At 43.1% G+C, this 20,583-nt stretch overlaps 1 protein-coding gene across 1 annotated transcript in view; it reads left to right on the forward strand.

Annotated features, from left to right (window-relative positions):
* Positions 1-20,583, forward strand: part of LOC120990753 — a 201,278-nt gene that overhangs the window by 42,653 nt on the left and 138,042 nt on the right. Inside the window, exon 3 of the mRNA XM_040419655.1 lies at positions 7,600-7,728. Coding sequence (XP_040275589.1) covers positions 7,600-7,728 — 129 coding nt within the window. The remainder of the gene's footprint in view (positions 1-7,599; positions 7,729-20,583) is intronic.

Genomic DNA, 20,583 nt, shown 5'->3' on the forward strand with positions numbered 1-20,583 from the left:
CCCCCCTAATATAGAAAACAATATATCGCAATATATATCGCATATGCTTAAAATTATATCGCAATATAAATTTTAGGCCATATCGCCCACCCCTAGTATCAGCTTATTTCCATGAAGATCTCATCAGCAGAGTCAATCAGAGTTTTGTAGGGCATTGCTTCTAGTGCTTTTGACGTCTTCCGGTTTTAACTGTAATTCTAATGAAAGGGAGAAGCCTTTATGTCTCAGAAGTTGGTGAATATGATTTCAAAATAATTCTGCCTAATTCAACTCATGAGCACATTTAAACATCTGTCTTATTTTTTCTGTCATTTTCAGAACCCAAATGTATAAAGTGCTGGACTGGTGTTACGAACCAGCGGGTGTGAACCCACTGTGCCACTTGTCCTACCTCCTTTAAGGGCGTTGTCTAAGTGAAACACTCAAACTTCACAGTACCCCTGATGGTGGGGATACACTTTCCCGAGGGGAACACCAGGTCGCTACCTGGGATTGGTACATGAGGCAGCTGGTCCCGGCGGACCAGGAGGTACTTGAGCAAGGTACCAGAGGTACAGGCATTGTCAGCAGGCCGAGTCGTAACCAGGAGCAGCAGTGCAGGACCAAAGGATGAGGCAGAGGTGAAGTCAAACAGGCAATAGGTCAGGGCAGGCGACACAGGTACAGATCAGGCAATCCGGATCGACAACAGGAGAGTCAAGGCAAGCAGACAGGGATCAAACAGGTAGCAGAGTCCAGGAATACAAGTACGGGTCAAGAACACAAGCAGATATCAGGAACCTCAGCAGGACACAAGAACCTTGACACTGAGGCATCTGGGAAGGGGACTGAGCTACTTATATATGTGCAGGAGGGGCTAGGATTGGTCAGTGAGGTCACATGACCTCCCCCATAAAGCACAGGAAGTGACTTGCGCCGGCCCTTAAGGGAGTGCTGCAGGAAACAAGCAGCAAACATGCTGTGGCCACGGCTGAGAGGAAACTGTGCATTGGGACCGCGGTGGTAAGCAGGGGAACAGTGGTGCACAGCAGCCGCTGTTACAACTGGTAGGATATGGTCATTCAGAATTGGGTCTATGAAGGGTCGAAACATTATTTGTAGGCACGCACTAATGATGGCTGTGAAAATTACTCTTCAGTTAGTTTACAATGAAGGTCCTCCATCTATGTGAAGGATGATAGAGGTAACACAGTCCTATGGAAAAAGTCTGGTGATAAAATCTCCTCTATGGGACTTCCAGAAATAGTTGAGCCAGCACTTGGCTATTTTCAGAGGTCTCATAGTGGGGAATTGAGGTTGGCCGCGATGCCCTCAGTTCACTTCGAGGGTCCTGTTCTGAAGCTAGTTACCCATAGCTTAACACATGGGAAGAGAAAGCATGGTGGAATTCATGGTGTCTGATCAGAAGCAGACAGAAGGCTAGACTGCAGGGAAGTCAGGAAGTCTTGAGTGTGATAATTGATGGAAAGTTGTGTTTCCGCTGGAAATCTTTGTTAAGGTGGAATTCAAGTTGAGGCCTAAGGAATTATATTTTAAGGGTTTGTACCAGAATCAACATTTATCACCTATCTACAGGCTGAATGCTGCTGAGACCCCTACAATCACTAGAATGGGCACCCCCTTCCACCAGGTTTCTCCTCACTGCACTTGTGGAGGAGTTTGAATGGAGCGATGGTCAAACATGTGCATGCCACTCCACTCTACTCCAAGTCTATGAGACTGATGGACACGGGCGTAGCTAAAGGCTCATGGGACCTGGTGCAGTAGTTCAGCTTGCCCCTCCCCCCTTACCCCAGTGCTTTGTGGCTAGGGGCAGGGAAGCTCCTAGCCTTTATGTTGCCCAAGGCAAAAACTGAAATTGCATCCCCCACCATGCCAAATTTTTGACCTAACCTCTTCCCTCCCTGCATGCACTTTCAATAACACTGGTGTCTTCTTATGTGGCACAAGGGTCTTTGGGCCCCCTCAGGCTCCTGGGCCCGATATCGACTGCAACCTCTGCACCCCCTATAGCTACACCCCTAGTGATGGATATAGACAAGTCATCTATCTCCATCAGTCCCATAGACTTTGAATGAAGCATCATTGTGAGGGTGGGGCCCTCAGTAATCAGACATTTATCATCTATCCTGTGGTGATTCTGGTGCAACCCCTTTAAGTAACTATTCTATGTGATAATCACTGCTATTTATTTTCCTCAGTGTTGGCTACTATGGTACTTCTCGCTCACCAGGAAGCCATACGTGACCAATGAGTAGAAGAAAGTGATTGCCAGAATGAGCCAAATAATGTCCATAGAGTAGGGTAACAGGAAATAAATCAGACTTTTTTTTTTTAATCTCTTATTTAAGGGGGTGTTATCTTGCAAACTATACCTGAGCCCTTTATTTTATTTCTTCAGTCGGTGAGAGACCCACGTAGCATATGAAGATATAGACGTCGTTAAAGCGGAAGTACACTTTAATAAGCAGCTAGGCACAAGGCGCCTGTGCTTGTGAGTGGTGCATATATAGCTTGTAACCAGCATTACTGATGATTCAAGTTCTAAAAATGCTGCTGCTAATCTGCTAAGTTAAAGAAGACATGATTCATAAGAGCACAGGATGTTAGGCAATTTACACTGTGCTGGCTGATAAGATCAAAGCTGCTGTGTTCTGTTCATGTGCAGTAATAATCGTACCCTCCACTGAAATTTGGCTGCTTCGTTGTAGTAGAAATGATAGGGGTAATCAGTACAAAATCAAATGTAAATGTATTCTGCTCTGTGTAAAATGCATTTGTCCATAGGTATTGAATCCCAAAGACCATGAGAACTGAATTTTGCAACAGCATAGTTCACCATTTACATGTAATTAGTAGTGAAGATCTCAGCATCCTATATGCTTGCAGCAACATGTTCATCGTCTACCGGTAGCGAGTGTATATATAGCCTAAGCATTCTTCTGTAAAATGCATGAGTTCCAGAACTCCCACCTCGAGCGTGTACATATATTTCTAATTGAGCTTTATGTTTGTTTTGCTATTGATTGGGATTATTGACCATTTTACCAAGGAACAGCAGCGAAAAACCGGCCCAGTGCCAGCATCTGTGCTTAACCCCTTTTTTTGCATTTTTATGAATGTGCAGCAGGCTATTGTAGCAAAGTGATAAAGTACAGGGAGGATCCGCTATATGGACTGTACTTTATCAATTGGCTATAATTGCCTGTTGTTATTTAGACTAGTAATGGCTCCCCTGCATAAATACCCACCTCTTAGGGCACCTTCACACTCCATTAACTATGATGGAGTCTGTTCAGTTTCCGTTCGGGATCCTGTCCTTATCCTGTACCGGATAAAAAAGGTCTGCATGTAAGGCTTTTTTGTCTGGTCTTTTTGATAGAATCTCCATAGAGGCCTTGAACGGTACCGCCAATGCAGATGTGAACAAGTGTAGGCCTATGTATTATGTATTTGAATTACTGCAATTTTCGTAGTGCGACCTCTGGACTCTCAGACAACCCCTTTAAGCATATTATACAACTGACAGAACCTGTCAGAGTTTGGGGTGGAGGTAATATAATGTGCCTGGCTGGCACATAAGTGAAAAAAAAATTTGGGAGGATATTCTGAGGAAAACCAAGTCTGTTAGTAAATGATACGTAATGGGGGAGATTTATCAAAGACTGGCGTTTTACACTGGTCTTCGAAATCTCCTGCGCTTCCGGAGGATGTGATAATTTATGATGAGATGCAGGCCTCATCATAAATTACATATTTCTCTGTCTGTCCGCGTGCCAGAGTGAAATCTACGGCAGCTCTGAGCTGCTGTAGATTTCTGTCTTCATTTGTGCCTGTTTTCATAGATAAATGTGGCAGACCCCCTGTGCCCGCCCACACCCTCACCATGCCCCCTTTTCATAAGTAGCAAAGGCGGCACAGAAACGCCACCTGCAACTTGGTTGGGTCAACAATAGACTAAATTGTATGGGGGCATTTACAGTCTCAAGGAAGTGATGGAATACAGCTCTTTCCCCCAGAGACCATAGAGTTGTAGTGTATTGCTATTCTAGCTTATCTAGACCTCGAGCAGTGCAATCGAGTTGTTATTAACTTGACCCCCCCCCCCTTATTATGATGAGATGATTCTTCTCCTCCTATACCTATATGTATAGAAAGACTAAAGAGTGGCCTAAAGAGCCCATTAAAAATCTACCTATTGTAGTGGAGTGATTTAGTGGCCAGTGTAAAACTGAGGTATTTAAAGATTTGTTTGTGTTAATAGTACCATAAAAAAACCACGAAACATATAAAATAAAATCCAGCAAAAATGTGATTTCAATAATATGCTATTTCTTATGTCACCTTACCACAGTGATCCAACCTTGTGACATAAAGTGGGCTATCTTCATTAACTGAATTTTAGATCTGTATTATGCTGTGTCTCAGAACTACATTGCTTTCCTACGGTCATACTGTACTTTCATTTTTTTTTGTTGACCATCATATGTGTTCTCAGCAGGACGAGCCACCATCCTTAGAAGTAGAGAGGTGGTCATAGTTGCACATTTAGTAAATGGCTCCCTGGACCTGCAATCAGTTCAACTTATGATTGCCTCTTATTGGCGGTCATAAATTGAATAATACAGGCTCAACTTATGATGCTTTTGGGCAGGCCAATTGGATGGAATATGCATTGCAGGCCATCACCGCGTGAGTCAGTTGCTTTCAGATTGGCTGGGATATACAGCCAATCCATGTGTGTTTAATTGCAGTATAGTATGAGCCTGAATGTCCCACAGCCAATCAGTGTGCTTTATAGTGTACACTACTGTGAGCACTGATTGGCGGACTACTGAACAGTGTCTGCTGTAGGACTGCATCGTGCAAGCTGTACACTTACAGTACATTACAGGGTGGATAGAGTCAGGATCTATACCTTTCCTCTCCCCTCACCAAAAAATCCATCATGTTTAACCTCATACTAGAAGATTATTTTTATTTTTTTTACAAACTTGCACAAAAATAATCAGAGGGAAGAAAATGTAATATTAATAACCACAGCTATATATTACTAGAGCTCTTAATGCCATTCTGTGTGTATGAGACAAGATAGAAATGAACATTACATGTGAAGGTAGAACAGTACCTGTTATTAGAGGTTTTTAATAGATTCTCTTGTTACCATGGCAATGGCATTAGACCTAAAAATGGTCACAATGTGTATTTCTAGATGGAGCTGTTACAGTGTGAATACTATATTTATTCACTGTACAGAGGACTTCACTCCCCACACAGGAATCAACATGAGGGATTTCACTGATCAAGCCGAGGATTGACAAACATTTCTGTAAATACGTTAAATGAGTAAACTTATCCTTTTTTTACAACGCTCAGTCCTAGTGCTATTAAAGAGTTTCTTCGAGACCAGGAACCCATTTTTATAGGGCCAGGCAGGGTGCAATGGTTAAATAAACAAGACTCACCTGTCACCAGCGCTAAGCTGCCTCCTCTTCTTCTGGTCCCCACTGGACCACACCAGCATCACTGCTGCGGGCCAATCAGTGGCCTTAGTAGTGGCAGTGGTCACATGCCGTGCACATGTCTCTGCTGAGGCTGTTGATTGGCTGACAGTGGTCACATGCATGTCACCATTGCATCACACTTCCAGTCCAGTGTGGACCAGAAGCAGAAAAGACGGGAGCTTGGCGCTGGAACCCGAGTTATAGGCGAGTATTTATTTTTTATTATAATTGTTTTTCACCTCTACACCCTGCCAGGCCATATCAAAAAGGGTTCCCAGACTCAGAGCACCCCTTTAAGGATCTGACATGTCTTTCTAACATGTTATGTATCCCAGCATTCACTCTTCAGGATTCAAGATTGTTGTTACTGATAACTTATCCTCTTCAGTGGGGTTGAGCTGCTTCTAGGCCACGTGATCATTGAATGTGTCGTCACTGGCCTAAGGAAAGCAGAGCGAAGGCTGAGGCCCTCACAAGAGCACTGCTGCCTTCTCAAACAGCTGATTGGCGGGGATCCCGGGTGTCAGGCCCCCGCAATCAGATACTGATGACCTGTCCAGTCATCAGTATAAAAATCTCAGGAAACCCCTTTAACGTATAGATCATTCTTAAAGGCTATGGACACCTTTGTTTTACTATATTTTTGACTGAAAATAATAGTAGAGTTTTATTTAAAAATTTGCACCAATGGCATTGACAGTGAAATCGGTCTCCAGCGTCTATTCTCATGAAAAATCTAAGCTGATTTATCTCCAAATGGTGCAAAATGTTGAAGACAACCCTATTGCAGCTAAAAATGCATGCATTTAAATAAAAATAGATGCCGCCAAAGGTATCCATCGCCATGTATTTTCAATATGTAGCAGGGGCCACAACTTATGTTATTCACTTTACAACTTTTGCAACTGTTCATAGACCCTGCACCAACTAAGTACACAGTCGAGTCACATTATTATGACCACCAGGTAATGTCCAGGGTAACTGCCGTGTGCAGCACAGACAGCAGCTAGATGGGCTGGAGTGACTCAGTAAGGTCTTTGTAGTATGTCTTCAGAGGTTTCCTGGTGCCATGCTGACTGCAGTGCATCTGACAGCTTCTGGAGGGTGTGTGGATAGGACCCATAGAGCAAACACACAATTGAGTTGGTCCCACAGATGTTCAATTGCGTTTAAGTCTGCAGAATAAGGCAGCCAAGGTAGTACTTGGAAGTCGTGGTCATGCCCCAACCAATGTAGAACATTTCTAGCCATATGACGTGTTGCATTGTCTTGCTGGGAGATAATCAGCATGTATGGGTGTATCTGATCTGCAAGAATGGATTCATACTCAAATCGGTAGAGAGTGCCTTCCACATGGATAGGTGGGCCCAGAGAATGCCACGAAAACATTCCCCAAACTATAACACTGCAACCACCAGCTTGTTTTCTTCCAGCATTGGGTGCACGGTGGTTGCTCTCTGATGTTTCTCGTCTGACACACCAACGTCCATCCATTCAATGAAGCAGAAAACGTGACTCATCTGAGATGGCAAACCTTTGCCAATCAGCAGAGGTCCATTTCCCATACTGCCGCAAAAATTTAAGCCTTTTCTGCCGATGCAGTTTCATTAACAGAGGTTCTGTGACGATCCCAGGTTCATTTTGGCAGCGATTTTCTCCACTATAGCGGGTTGGTCTACCCTTGTGCACCTTTGTAACCGACGTTCACATCTCACATCAATGGCATGTGGTGCTTTGCAGTTTGCATGTCACTTATTCACAATGGGACCATTTGTCCTCTAACTATGCACTTTCGCCACAGCAGCACGAGAACAGTTTACAAACTATGCCTTTTCAGAAATACTGCCACCCTTGGCCCAAAAGCCAATAATCATCCCTTTTTGAAAGTCTGATGAATCACCCTCTTTACCTGTGACAGAATGAGGGATATGTGTACAGGCTATCGCACACCTTATATACCCACCAAGCCAGCTCACCACACGAGACTTCCTTCATGAGCTACACTCTGCTGACATCAAAAGTAGGCCATAATAATGTGACTCAACTGTATATTGGTAGGCTCTTACTTTCTTTCATACTATACTTTTCTTTGCAGCTTGCAAACCATAAAGACAAGACTGTGGAGTCACAACATGTTGACTGTTTAGAAGATCAGCTGCAAGAGTCCCAAATGAGAGCCTCAGAAGACACATTTTGCAGCGAGTCTACAGAAAGTCCGATTCAGGTATGTTTTGTAAGCATTGTTTGTTTTAAGACTTAGCATGCAAAACTTGGCTAGTCTTAATTTAAAAGTACCAGGATGTCAAGAGGAGCAAACATAACATCTTGCCATTAATAAGGCAGTGCTGCCAATTTTCTGCTAAGATGAGGTTATAAGGTTTAATCAGTGTTGCAAAAAATAAATATTTGCCATACCCAAGGCTGTTTTCCTCCTGCTTCCTGCTAAATATTCTCATGCACATGTCTAATAAAGAGGGTATTGTGGTACAGTATTTACAAAGTACAGTTTTCTTAACTTTGGGTTTATGCAAGAAAGATACTTACTTTTAATGCTTATTTCAATACATATTGGATGTTACGGTTTAAGTAAGGAAAATACAGTATTAAGACTTGCTTATATAACAATGACATTGGACGAAGCCTTTATTTACTGTAGTGTTAAGTCATGGACTAAAAATGGATCCTTACTATTGGCAAGATGTTAGTTTTGGGGTAACACTTTCTGCTGCTGGAGCCTAGCTGTCATTGCCATCTTCTGATGGCGTCAATTAAGCCAGAAAGCATTGTATATCCAAAATGTAAAGTAGAATGTGAAAGTGGATACATACAGTAACACCATATAGTAAATATACCTGTATGATGCAACAGTAGGTGGGATTTAAAGGGGTTGTGCCAAGTTTACAAGTTATCTCCTATGCACAATATAGGGGATAACTAGCTAATAGCTGTGGGTACAAACGCTCAGATCCCCACTGATCCCAATAATGGGGGTCCCATTCCCCTGTTCTGATGAAGTGACAGGTCGAGCATGCACCCTGCTGCTCCATCCATTCTCTATGGGAGCAATAGAGAGAGCCATTCTCTGTACTCGGCTATCTCTGGCGATCCTATAGAAAATGAATGGAGCAGCAGTGCGCATGCATGACCTGCTGCTCCATCAGAACCGGAGAATTGGACCCCCGTTCTTGGGATCAGTGGGGGTCTGAGCATTTAGACTCCCAGCGATTAGGTAGTTATCTTCTATCCTGTATATAGGGGATAACATAAACTTGGCACAACCCTTATATTGCTCTGAGACCATATATTGCTCTGAGACCATGGTGCTTTCCATCAAAGTAGCTTATTTGTGCTTACAGAGTTATGTCACCACCTTACATACTGTAGGTAATATGGTTGAATGGGTTGTCTGGTATGATTTTTTTTTTCTACAACAGAGTCACTCTTGCCCACTATCCACGTCAATGGGATTGATATGCAATGGAAAGTTGGATATTATCTTTAGTTGCACTTAAAACATTTAGCCATTATAGGGTTTTTCCAGGAATTCAATCTTGAGGACCTAGCAGTAGCCATGGCCATTGGCACTGTGTACTGAGCCAGAATCAGACAGCGCCATACACTGTGTAGTGGCTGCACTGGGTTACTGCAGCTCCTCTCCCATGCTTTAAAGGGGTATTCTGGTTTATTTAGTTATCACCTATCCGCGCATGTGCGACCAGCCGCTCCGGTAATTTCAGGGGAGCTGCCCGGGGTACAAAGCCCCTGTGGGAGTCCCAGCAGTAGGACCCCCACCAATCGTAAAGTTATCCTGTGGATAGGGGATAACTTGTACCAACTGGAATACCCCTTTAAGCTCTGTACACTTTAATAGTTCTGGTGACTGCAGCTCCTTCTAGCAGTGGGGGGTATTGGACCTAGTAATAGGTCATCAATATCAACGTCCTGAGAAACCTCATTAAGTAGTTAGTCATCCGATACGGGTCTGTGCACATAAATGCAGGATCCCTTTGCAGCACCATATGGACTCAATGGATTTGTAAAGCTTATACTTCTCTAGAAGCATTATTCTCTAATAATGGAACATTGTACTTTTTATTTTCTCACAGATTCTATATACAGGTGAAACTCAAAAAATTTGAATATCAAGCAAAAGTTCATTTATTTCAGTAATGCAACTTAAAATTAGAATATTGTGAACAGGTTCAATATTCTAGGCTCAAAGTGTCACACTCTAGTCAGCTAATTAATCCATACCCCCTGAGCAAAGGGTACCTGAGATTGTGACTTTGGGGTTTTCATAAACTGTAAGCCATAATCATCCAAATTATAACTGAATTGAATTAAATTGAACTTTGCACGATATTCAAATTTTTCGAGTTTCACCTGTATATCCGTGAAAAACAAACTCCTTTGTGCCACCATATAAATTTAGAGGCACATAGTGTATGATATGGGCCTGTAGTAAACTATGGCTGCTATGTCACTGATCTGTATGACATGGACCTGCAATACAGCTGTCTGCATAGGCACTGATAATTTGTCCCTAGAGACGTAAGATTGAGTTTTGGGAACTTTGAGCTTTTGGGCCAAAAAACTGTGGCTAATCTCCTGCTGAAGTTTTCCATCTTCAGCTGTGGGGGCAGGACTTGGCAAAGGGGGCATGGATTAACCCCTTAGTGACTAATGACGTACTGTGTACATCATGATGTGGTGTTAGTTACCGCGTCATGACGTGCACAGTACGTCATGAGATCAAAGTGCCACCGCAAGTACACTTGTGGTGACACCGGTATCTAAACGGGTGCTACGGACAGCTGAGCTGTCCAGGCACCCAGCAGGGGACCAATCACAGTGGTCCCTGCCTTTGGATCGCTGCGATTGGTCAGTCAGATTTGACTGACCAATCTCAGCATTCAGCAGTGCAGCTCCAATCTCCAAATTTTTTGGCACCTACCATCACAAAAAGTGCAACACCAAGCAATCAAAAAGGCATATGCCCCCCTTAATAGTACCAATCACACCATCACCTCATCCCACAAAAAATGAGATCCTACCTAAGACAATTGGCCAAAAAAAAAAAAATCTATGGCTCTCATACTATGGAGACACTAAAACATGATTTTTTTGTTTGTTTCAAAATTCTATTATTGTGTAAAACTTAAATAAATAAGAAAAAGTATACATTTTAGGTATTGCCATGTCCGTAATGACCTGCTCTATAAAAATATCACATGACCTAATCCCTCAGGTGAACGCCGTAAAAATAAATAAAAACTGTGCCAAGATTACCAATTTTTTGGTTACCTTGCCCCAAAAAGTGTAATACTGAATGATCAAAAAAATCATATGTACCCAAAAATGGGTACCAATAAAAACATCAACTGTTCCTGCAAAAAATGGTTGGCAGAAAAAAAAAATATGGCGTTCAGAAAATGACACAAAAACATATTTTTTTTTCAAAAATGCTTTATTATGTAAAACTAAAACAAACAAAGAAAGAAAGTAGACATATTTGATATCATCGCATCCGTAACAACCTGCTCTATAAAAATAGCACATGATCTAACCTGTCAGATGAACATTGTAAAAAACTGTAAAAATAAAAATGGTGTCAAAACAGCCATTCTTTGGTTACCTTGCCTCACAAAAAACATAATATAGAGCGATTAAAAATCATATGTAACCCAAAATAGTACCAATAAAACTGTCACCTTATCCCGTAGTTTCCAAAATGGGATCACTTTTTGATTGTTTCTACTGTAAGGGTGCATCTGGGGGGCTTCAAATGGGACATGGTGTCTAAATACCAGTCCAGCAAAAATCTGCCTTCCAAAAACCATGTGGCGCTCCTTTTCTTCTGCGCCCTGCCATGCGCCCATACAGCAGTATACCACCGCAGAATCAGGGTAATAAATATTGAGTTTTGTTTGGCTGTCAACCCTTGATGTGTTAAAGAAAAAAATTGAATAAAATGGAAAATCTGCCAAAAAAGTGAAATTGATAAATTTAATCTCCATTTTACTTTAATCCTTGTGGAATACCTAAAGGGTTAACAACGTTTGTAAAATCAGTATTGAATAACTTGAGTGGTGTAGTTTCCAAAATGGGATCATTTATAGGTGCTTTCTACTATGTAAGCCCCACAAAGTGACTTCAGACCTGAACTGGTCCTTAAAAAGTGGGTTTTGGACATTTTCTTAAAAATTTTAAGAATTGCTTCTAAAATTCTAAGCCTTCTAACATCCCAAAAAAATAAAATGACATTTACAAAATGATGCCAACATAAAGTGGATATATGGGGAATGTTAAGTAATAAATATTTTATGAGGTAACACTTTTTGTTTTAGAAGCAGAGAAATAGAAATTTTGAGAATTGCAAATTTTTCCCAATTTTTGGTAAATTTGGGATTTTTTCATAAATAAAAGTGAAATATATTGTCTCAAATTTACGACTGTTATGAAGTACAATGTGTCATGAGAAAACAATCTCAGAATGGCTTGGATAAGTAAAAGTGTTCTAAAGTTATTACCACATAAAGTGACATGTCAGATTTTCAAAAATAAGCCTGGTCACGAAGGTGCAAAATGGCCCGGTCATTAAGGGGTTAACCATCTTTTTGTCCTACTGTAGACAAGCAAATGTAGGGAGGCTCCTGCTTCACCAAGTTGTCTTAAGACAGTCACAGGACTGTGAGGAGAAGGAGGAGACATCTTGGGAAGCACAGAGAGGATGTCCTATGTTTAATTGTAATATAAGGCTAAATAGGATCAAAGGAAAGGAGACAATGAAAGGAGGAACTGATGAGCTTTATTTTTATTTTTTTTGTGTGTTCAATTTCTGTGTTTAGTGTCCCTAAAATGACACCTTAGAACTCAAGTTTAGTTTTGCTGACTCTGCTGCATACCATTTAAATTGCTTCTAGTTGCTCAATGTCAACAAACTATAAGATGGCATGAAATAACGAATGCTTACACTACGTCGTGTGTTGCTGGGGAGCAAATGATGGACATTTTAATGGCATGCAAACAATTTGAGCTCTGCTGAAATGATAGTATGTAGCTTTAGATATAAATTTACAGGAGCAATAACTCAATGTTCACATCTGTGTCCAAGTTTCCATTCATGACAAAACCCACAGTGCACTGCCAGACCCACCTCTAACAACAGCACTACCTGATGGACCCATTTACTTTATAATATGGTCCGTTGGGTCCTGCTGAGGTGTTCGCTGTTCTGCTGCAAAAAATAGTGCTTCATGCAGCATTATTTTTTCCATAAAATGTGACGGGATGTGGGCAGCATAAGAGACTGAATGGAGAAATTCAAATATGTGATGTCCATTGTTGAATGACCCTTGGCTTGGCCTACAAGGGAAGTTTCCAAAGAGGTTGGAAGCTAAAACATCCAAATTGCCTGCACCATGGCCTGCTGTCATTCATGTATTACACATTGTTTAAGATACATTCATTAATTCTGGTATGTTTCCTAAATGACCTGCTGTAAATTACTGTACCCTTCTAAGGTCAACTGAATGAGAGATTGGTAGTAACCAGCATTTCATCAACTATTAATAAGAGTTTCCATCTGTGATGTTATCTGCACAGCAGATGTGTCTGGGTGTGTGGAGGCCACAATGTATTAGGCTGGCGGAGTATTGAAAACTAAAGCCCAATACCTGCTGCTCTGGTACTTGCACAGAATATGGAAAAATATTCAGGTGGTCAAGGTGATCCAGAGGACACGTTTAGAAAAATAGGTTTATCTAATGAACAGAGACTCTGTTGTCATTCTCACAGACCTAGTGTAGTTCTTGGCAACAGCATCTCTTTTCTTCATTATTCTAAAATATAAGTGGAACTTGTCCTTCAAGTCATATATCCTTCTATTTCCGAGTATGACTGCGTACATTGATTGTGTAAGTCCAACTGCCAACAACAAGGCAGTCTCTTCAGATGGGAACCTACATGATCTGACATATCTCTACAAAGTGAACGCATGGCAAGTAGGACAGATCCGTAGGACAGATCCGTAGGAGCGCACGGCCAATATGGAGGCCTCCAAATGTACAGTGCAAAAAAATTCAAGTTAGACGAAGACCTCCAAACAATAGGAAGTAAATGTACAGGTGCATGCCACAATAGCTGATATGCTAAAGCAAACAATTTCACTCTGCAAGCTAGTTAAAACAGGTCATCAATATTAGATCGGCGCTCCTGCCGATCAGCTGTTTGAAGGGGTCGCAGTGGTCTCTTCAGTGTTTACGTGCACCATAGGAAGAGTTTACAGCTGTGCAATGTTCTTTGCTAGTCGGAGCTAGTTTTGGGTGGAGTCGTTCCAACTCCGACTTCAGCTTAAAAAAGATATCTACTATTAATAGTATAGATAATACACTTTTATATAAATTTAGGAAAGTTTAGAAATATTAATCATATATATATTAAATAGGCCCTTATTTTTGAAATCCAGTGATAAGGGTACTTTCACATCAGCTTTTTTGCTGGATCCGTCATGGATCAGCAAAAACGCTTCCGTTCTGATAATACAACCACCTGCATCTGTATTATCTCTAAAATGACCAAGACGGATCCGGCACTAAAACCATTGTAATTCAAAGGGCGCCGGATCAGTTTTCTTTCGTGTCTGAGAAAATGGATCTGGCACCATTGACTTGTATTGTGTTTCATTCCAGATCCATCTTGATCAGTAGCCCATGATGCACAGAGAAACACTGCTTGTACCGTTTTTGTGTCCGGCATGGGATCGCAATGGAACAGAATGCATTCTGGTGCACTCCGTTCCATTCAGTTTAGTTTTGTCCCCATTGACAATAAATGGCGACAAAACTGAAGCGTTTTTCTCTGGTTTTGAGATCCTATGATGGATCTCAATACCGGAAAGGAAAGCGCAGATGTGAAAGTAGCCTAAGCAGGGTGTTCTATTGGTGTTCCTGTGTTCTCTCCTGTCCCTTAGGGCTCATGCACTCAAAAGTTTTTTGCGTTCAGTATACTGGCCGTTTTTTGAGTTCAGTATGCGTTACTTATACTAAACCATTCATTTCAATGGGTCAGCAAAAAAAACTGAAGTGTCTCTGTGTGCATTCCGTTTCCGTATTTCCGTTCCTTTCAAAGATAGAACATGTACTATTATTGCCCGCAAATCACGTTCCATGGCTCCATTCAAGTCAATGGGTCCGCAAAAAAAACGGAACCCATACGGAATGTACTCCGGTTGTCTTCCTTATCCGTTCCATTTTTGCGCAACCATCTATTGGAAATTTTATGCCCAGCCCAATTTTTTCTATGTAATTATTGTATACTGTATATGCCAGGGCTCGACAAATCCCAGGTCGCCATGGCGACCAGAAATTTGGTCCTGACGCTTGGGTATTTGTCAGCCCGTTTTCAAAGATGCGCTCTCGGCGCGCACCATGGTTTCCTGAGCTGGCACAGTGGGGAAGGAGAGGAGTCCCTCCCTCCCCACTGTGCGCGGCTGCCGCTGACCACCATCGAGAACAGAGTAGGAGGAGGAGGGGAGGGACTGTGGCCACTGCGCCACCAATGAATGCCTGAATACCAATGTGCCAGCCATATCCCGGCCCCTATGACTGCACGCTGTGATCTGCGCGATTAACCCCTCAGTTTTTAGCTGGCTCCTAGATTCTAAGGAAATTTGTCAAGCCCTGGTATATGCCATACGGAAAAACGGAATGGAACCAGAAACACTACTGAAACAAAAAAAAGGATCCGCTAAAAACGGCCCGCAAAACACTGAAAAATCCATACGGTCGTTGCTCCAGGGCCCTTAGTTACAACGCCTGAAAGTGTGCTGCACATGATCAGTAGTGAAGGAAATTCACCTCTTGGCATGCTGCAATCAACTCAGACCTGCTAGACAGAACAGAAGGTGTTGTCCAGAAATAGGCAACTTTCCACAGGAGCCCGCAGCCTGCCTCTGCTATGGAAAGAATCATACTTACCTACTCCCCGCTACTCTGGTCCGGTGTGCCAGCTCCCATGTGTCCATCTTTCAGTCTGTAGCTTCTTTAATTCATCCCTGGTACGGGCATGATCATCTGCTCTCCTGCAGCCAATTACTGGCTTCAGCGGTGATGTGTCTCTTTTGGACAAGTCACTGCCGAATTCAGTCTCTGTTTGCAACAGAGAAAATGATCATGCCCATGCCAGGAAAGAATGAGGCAAGCTGTGGACCAGAAGACAGGCACGTGGGAGCCAGTGCGCAGGACTCTTTACATAGTGGACTGTGAGCTTCTGTGAAAAGTTGCTCATTACCAGACAACCCTGTTATGGCAATCGCTGAATACAGCGGATACACTTTTTGAAGGGCATCTCTCACTGTTTTTATAATTTGTAACACGTGCTAGTGCACTATAGTGCCCTCAAACATCATTCCAACCATTCCTTTGTTATTTTTATCCATGTCTCTCACCCCCAGAAAATTTGTTTTTATCAATATGCAAATTAATCTCAAAGTGACCAACAGGGCATCATCAACTGTTCAAAGAGCCCAATGCTGCCTCCTCAAAGAGTAGTGTTGAGCGAACTTCTGTTTTAAGTTCAGCGTCTAAAGTTCGGCTTCCGGTTAGCGGAGAATCCCGATATGGATTCCGAATTCCGTTGTGGTCCGTGGTAGCGGAATCAATAATCGGCCATTATTGATTCCGCTACCACGGACCACAACGGAATTCGGAATCCATATCGGGATTCTCCGCTAACCGGAAGCCGAACTTTAGACGCCGAACTTAAAACAGAAGTTCGCTCACCACTATCCAAGAGCCCAGGCCTGCCTTTCCCAAGAGCCTCGGTTCGCCTCCTCACTTTGTGCCAGTACCTCCGCCTGTTATTACAACTCTGTCAGTGCTTCCACTCCCCTCCACCCGCTACATCATTTTCTCTGTCTGAAATCTCACGCAGACCAGAAATCAGCACTGTATGTATAGCGCATAGGCGAGGACCAGAAATCAGCGCTGTGTGTACAGCACACAGGTACAGAACAGAAATAAACATTGTATGTATAGCGCATAGGCGCAGACCAGAAATCAGCGCTGTGTGTATAGCGCACAGGCACAGACCAGAATCAGCGCTGTATATATAGCGCACAGACCAGAATCAGCGCTGTATATATAGCGCACAGACCAGAAATCAACGCTGTATGTATAGTGCACAGGCACAGACCAGAAATCAACGCTGTGTGTATTGCGCACAGGCGCAGACCAGGAATCAGCACTGTATGTATAGCGCATAGGCGCAGACCAGAAATCAGCGCTGTGTGTACAGCACACAGGTACAGAACAGAAATAAACATTGTATGTATAGCGCATAGGCGCAGACCAGAAATCAGCGCTGTGTGTATAGCGCACAGGCACAGACCAGAATCAGCGCTGTATATATAGCGCACAGACCAGAATCAGCGCTGTATATATAGCGCACAGACCAGAAATCAACGATGTATGTATAGTGCACAGGCACAGACTAGAAATCAACGCTGTGTGTATTGCGCACAGGCGCAGACCAGGAATCAGCACTGTATGTTTAGCACACAGGCGCAGACCAGAGATAAGCGTTGTATGTATAGCGCACAGGCACAGACCAGAAGTTCATGGAAGGGGGGTGTTCTTTCTGAGGGGGGGGGGGTGTACTTTCTGCTTTAGCTCTTTCCCTGTAACTGTCACAGCTTCTAACAGAAGATCTGGCTGGTCACTGGTGGCAGTTGAAGGATGGAACTGAGCATGTGTGACCACCTCAGTGATGTTACTGAGTGTCACGCTCGTGTGTGGGAGGAAAACACCACACTAAGCATAGGAGGGAAAGGGGATACAGGAATAAGGCCTGGAAACTAGGGAAGGAAGATGGACACCTCTTAGAGAAAACCCTAACTCGAGTCCTGACTGACTACCAGTATGAACAGGCCCCAAAGGTAGGCAAGTTCATACACCGGATACCTAGAATCCTACCTCACCCTATAGGACCCTGGAACTAATGTCAAGACTGAGTTAACCTGTTCCTGCAAAGGAAAGGACGAGCAGGAGTTTCCCTCAGGCCTAATGACAAACAACAGGGAAAGACAACACACACAAATACTAAAACAAAATACAAAAGGGAACGGAAACACTTATCTTCAATGAAGCTTTGGTAGCACCAGGAACTCAGCCAAGAACCAAACACAAGCTAGCCACAAGTCCAACAGAAGCTATAAACCACGCGGCATAGTGGGAGAAACAACAATAAATAGAGAAGGTTAAATGACCACCATAGCCACACCTGGGGAAAGAAGGCGTGGCAAGCACCAGAAACAACACAGACGTAAAGCGGGAACGTCTGTATGTCTCGGTACGTCCGTGACACTGAGGTAGACAAGAAATAAGGAAAAGAGCAAACAGCAAACATGCATTTACATAAGTATTCGGATCCAAGTACAGGTTTGAAAAATTGACAACTCCTCCAATTGCCTGAATTAATAAACTATGTTACACCCCCCCCTTCTCCAGCACCAGTCTACTTGCTGCTGCTTTTTTACAAACTACAGCAGTGACATGCCAGTATACAGTATGTGACTGCTGCAGCCAGTTGCTATCCTCAGGCACGTCACTGCTGTAGTTTGTAAATGAGAAGCGCAGGTACACTGGGGCTGGAGAAACATAACATCATTTATTATTTTAGTTAATTGGGGGCTTCACCTGGATTTCTTATTTCAGACAATCCCTTTATGTATCTTACAAGGTATAAAGTGTGATATGAAAATGATCTTGTATCCATACCCTGGCTGGTACTTTTCAACAACGTTGTCTCAGAGTTGTGTGGGGTGTTCCCTTGTGGTTTGTTACCAGGCACACTCTGGAAATGTTCTCAAAATGGCAGTTTTGACTGAGTCGCTTAGTTAAAGGGGTTGTGTCACTTCATCAAATGGCATTTAGCATATAAGTTAATACAAGGCACTTTCAAGGTTCACATTGCCTTCGTTGCTGGCTGGATTCATTTTTACATCACACTATGCACTGCTCATTTCCATGGTTAGGACCACCCTGTAATCCAGCAGCGATTGATTGGTGCTGGATTGCAGGGTGGTCGTAACCATGGACATGAGAAGTTTATAGTCTGATGGAAAAATGAATCCAGCCAGCAAAAGAAGCAATATGGACAATCATAATACATTAGTAAGTGCCTTGTTATAAAGGGGTTGTCCGGGTTCAGAGCTGAACCCGGACATAACCATAATCTCACCCAGACAGCCTCCCCCTGACTTGAGCATCGGAGCAGGGCAAGGTTTTTTTATTTACTACAACACACTGCTGGGCGGAGGCTTCCACCCAGCTGTGTGTTCGGTGAAGTCACCGTCTCTGATGGGGGGCTTAGCGCTGCACTAGCCGTTTTACAGGCCTCCGCCTGGCAGCCCAAAGGAAAGCCCGGTTCATCACCGAAACTCCACATTCAGCGCAGGGCAGAGGAGAGCATCAAAGCATGACCCACATTAGCCAATACAAGCCTGCAAGTCTTTCTCTTCAAATCCCAACTGCCATAAACACAGTTTTACTTCAGGTTTCCATAACAACCCAGCCATTTTTATTTACTGCTTAAAGGGGCGGGCACAGTGGAGGTCACTGTTTTTAAAGGGGCGGGCACAGTGGAGGTCACTGTTTTTAAAGGGGCGGACACAGTGGAGGTCACTGTTTTTAAAGGGGCGGGCACTGTGGAAGTCATTGTTATTAAATGGGCGGGCACTATGGGGGTCACTGTTATAAAAGGGGCGGGCGCTATGAAGGTCCCTGTTAAACGGACGGGCACTGTGAAAGTCACTGTTAAAGGGGCAGTCACTGTGAAAGTCACTGTTAAAGGGGTGGTCACTATGAAAGTCACTGTTAAAGAGGCAGTTACTGTGAAAGTCAATTTTAAAGGGACAGACACTATGAAGGTCCCTGTTAAAGGGGCGGGCACTGTGAAAGTCACTGTTAAAGGGGCGGGCACTGTGAAAGTCACTGTTAAAGGAGCGGGCACTGTGAAAGTCACTGTTAAAGGGGCGGGCACTGTGAAAGTCACTGTTAAAGGGGCAGTCACTGTAAAAGTCACTGTTAAATGGGGGGTCACTGTTAAAGGGGCGGTCACTATGAAAGTCACTGTTAAAGGGGAGGTCACTGTGAAAGTCACTGTTAAAAGGGCGGTTACTCTGAAAGTCACTGTTAAAGGGGCGGTCACTGTGAAAGTCACAGTTAAAGGGGCGATCACTGTGAAGGTCACTGTTAAAGGGGCGGGCACTGTGGAAGTCACTGTTAAAGGGGTGGGCACTGTGAAGGTCACTTTTAAAAGGGCGGCCACTATGAAGGTCACTGTTAAAGGGGTGGTCAATGCTAAAGTGGCGGGCACTGTGGAGGTCACTGTTAAAGGGGCAGGCACTATGGAGGTCAATGTTAAAGGGTCGGGCACTGTGGACGTCACTGTTAAAGGGGTAGGCACTATGGAGGTCAATGTTAAAGTGGCAGGCACTGTGGAGGTCATTGTTAAAGGGACGGATACTGTAGAGGTCACTGTTATGGGGGAAACTGTCTTTTTACAATACACGGAAACATAAAATTAAATAGATGAAATATACCCGTGCAAAGCTGGGTCCTTCTGCTAGTTTCTTATAATAAACTGTTTTCTTGATGTAAAAGCAAAAGACCTCTCCTAAGAATAGGTCATCAGTGGTAAAGTCACAGAAAACCATTTTAACTATGGAAAACAGATGTTTCCAGGCACATGGCAGATTTCTGTCTTTAACATGTGCCTATTTTTAAAAATTTAGACAGGTTGTACAGCAGTTGACACTGTTGAAACAGTTTACAGAAGGAATGCCAGACCTGCAGCCCTTCAGCTGTTGCAAAACTACAACTCCCAGTATGCATGGACAGCCTACAGCTATTAGGGCATACTCGTTATACAACAGCTGGAGGGCCACAGGTGGAGCATCCACGGTTTACTGCATTCATTGTGTATTCTTCTCATAATACCATTGTGTAGGCTTATTGGATAATGTGGTTAACAACTTGTAAGACTGTGACTAATTCCAAAAACTTCCCTGAGAACTCTC

The sequence above is a fragment of the Bufo bufo genome, chromosome 2, assembly GCF_905171765.1.
Source record: "Bufo bufo chromosome 2, aBufBuf1.1, whole genome shotgun sequence".
NCBI classification, from domain to species: Eukaryota; Metazoa; Chordata; class Amphibia; order Anura; family Bufonidae; genus Bufo; species Bufo bufo.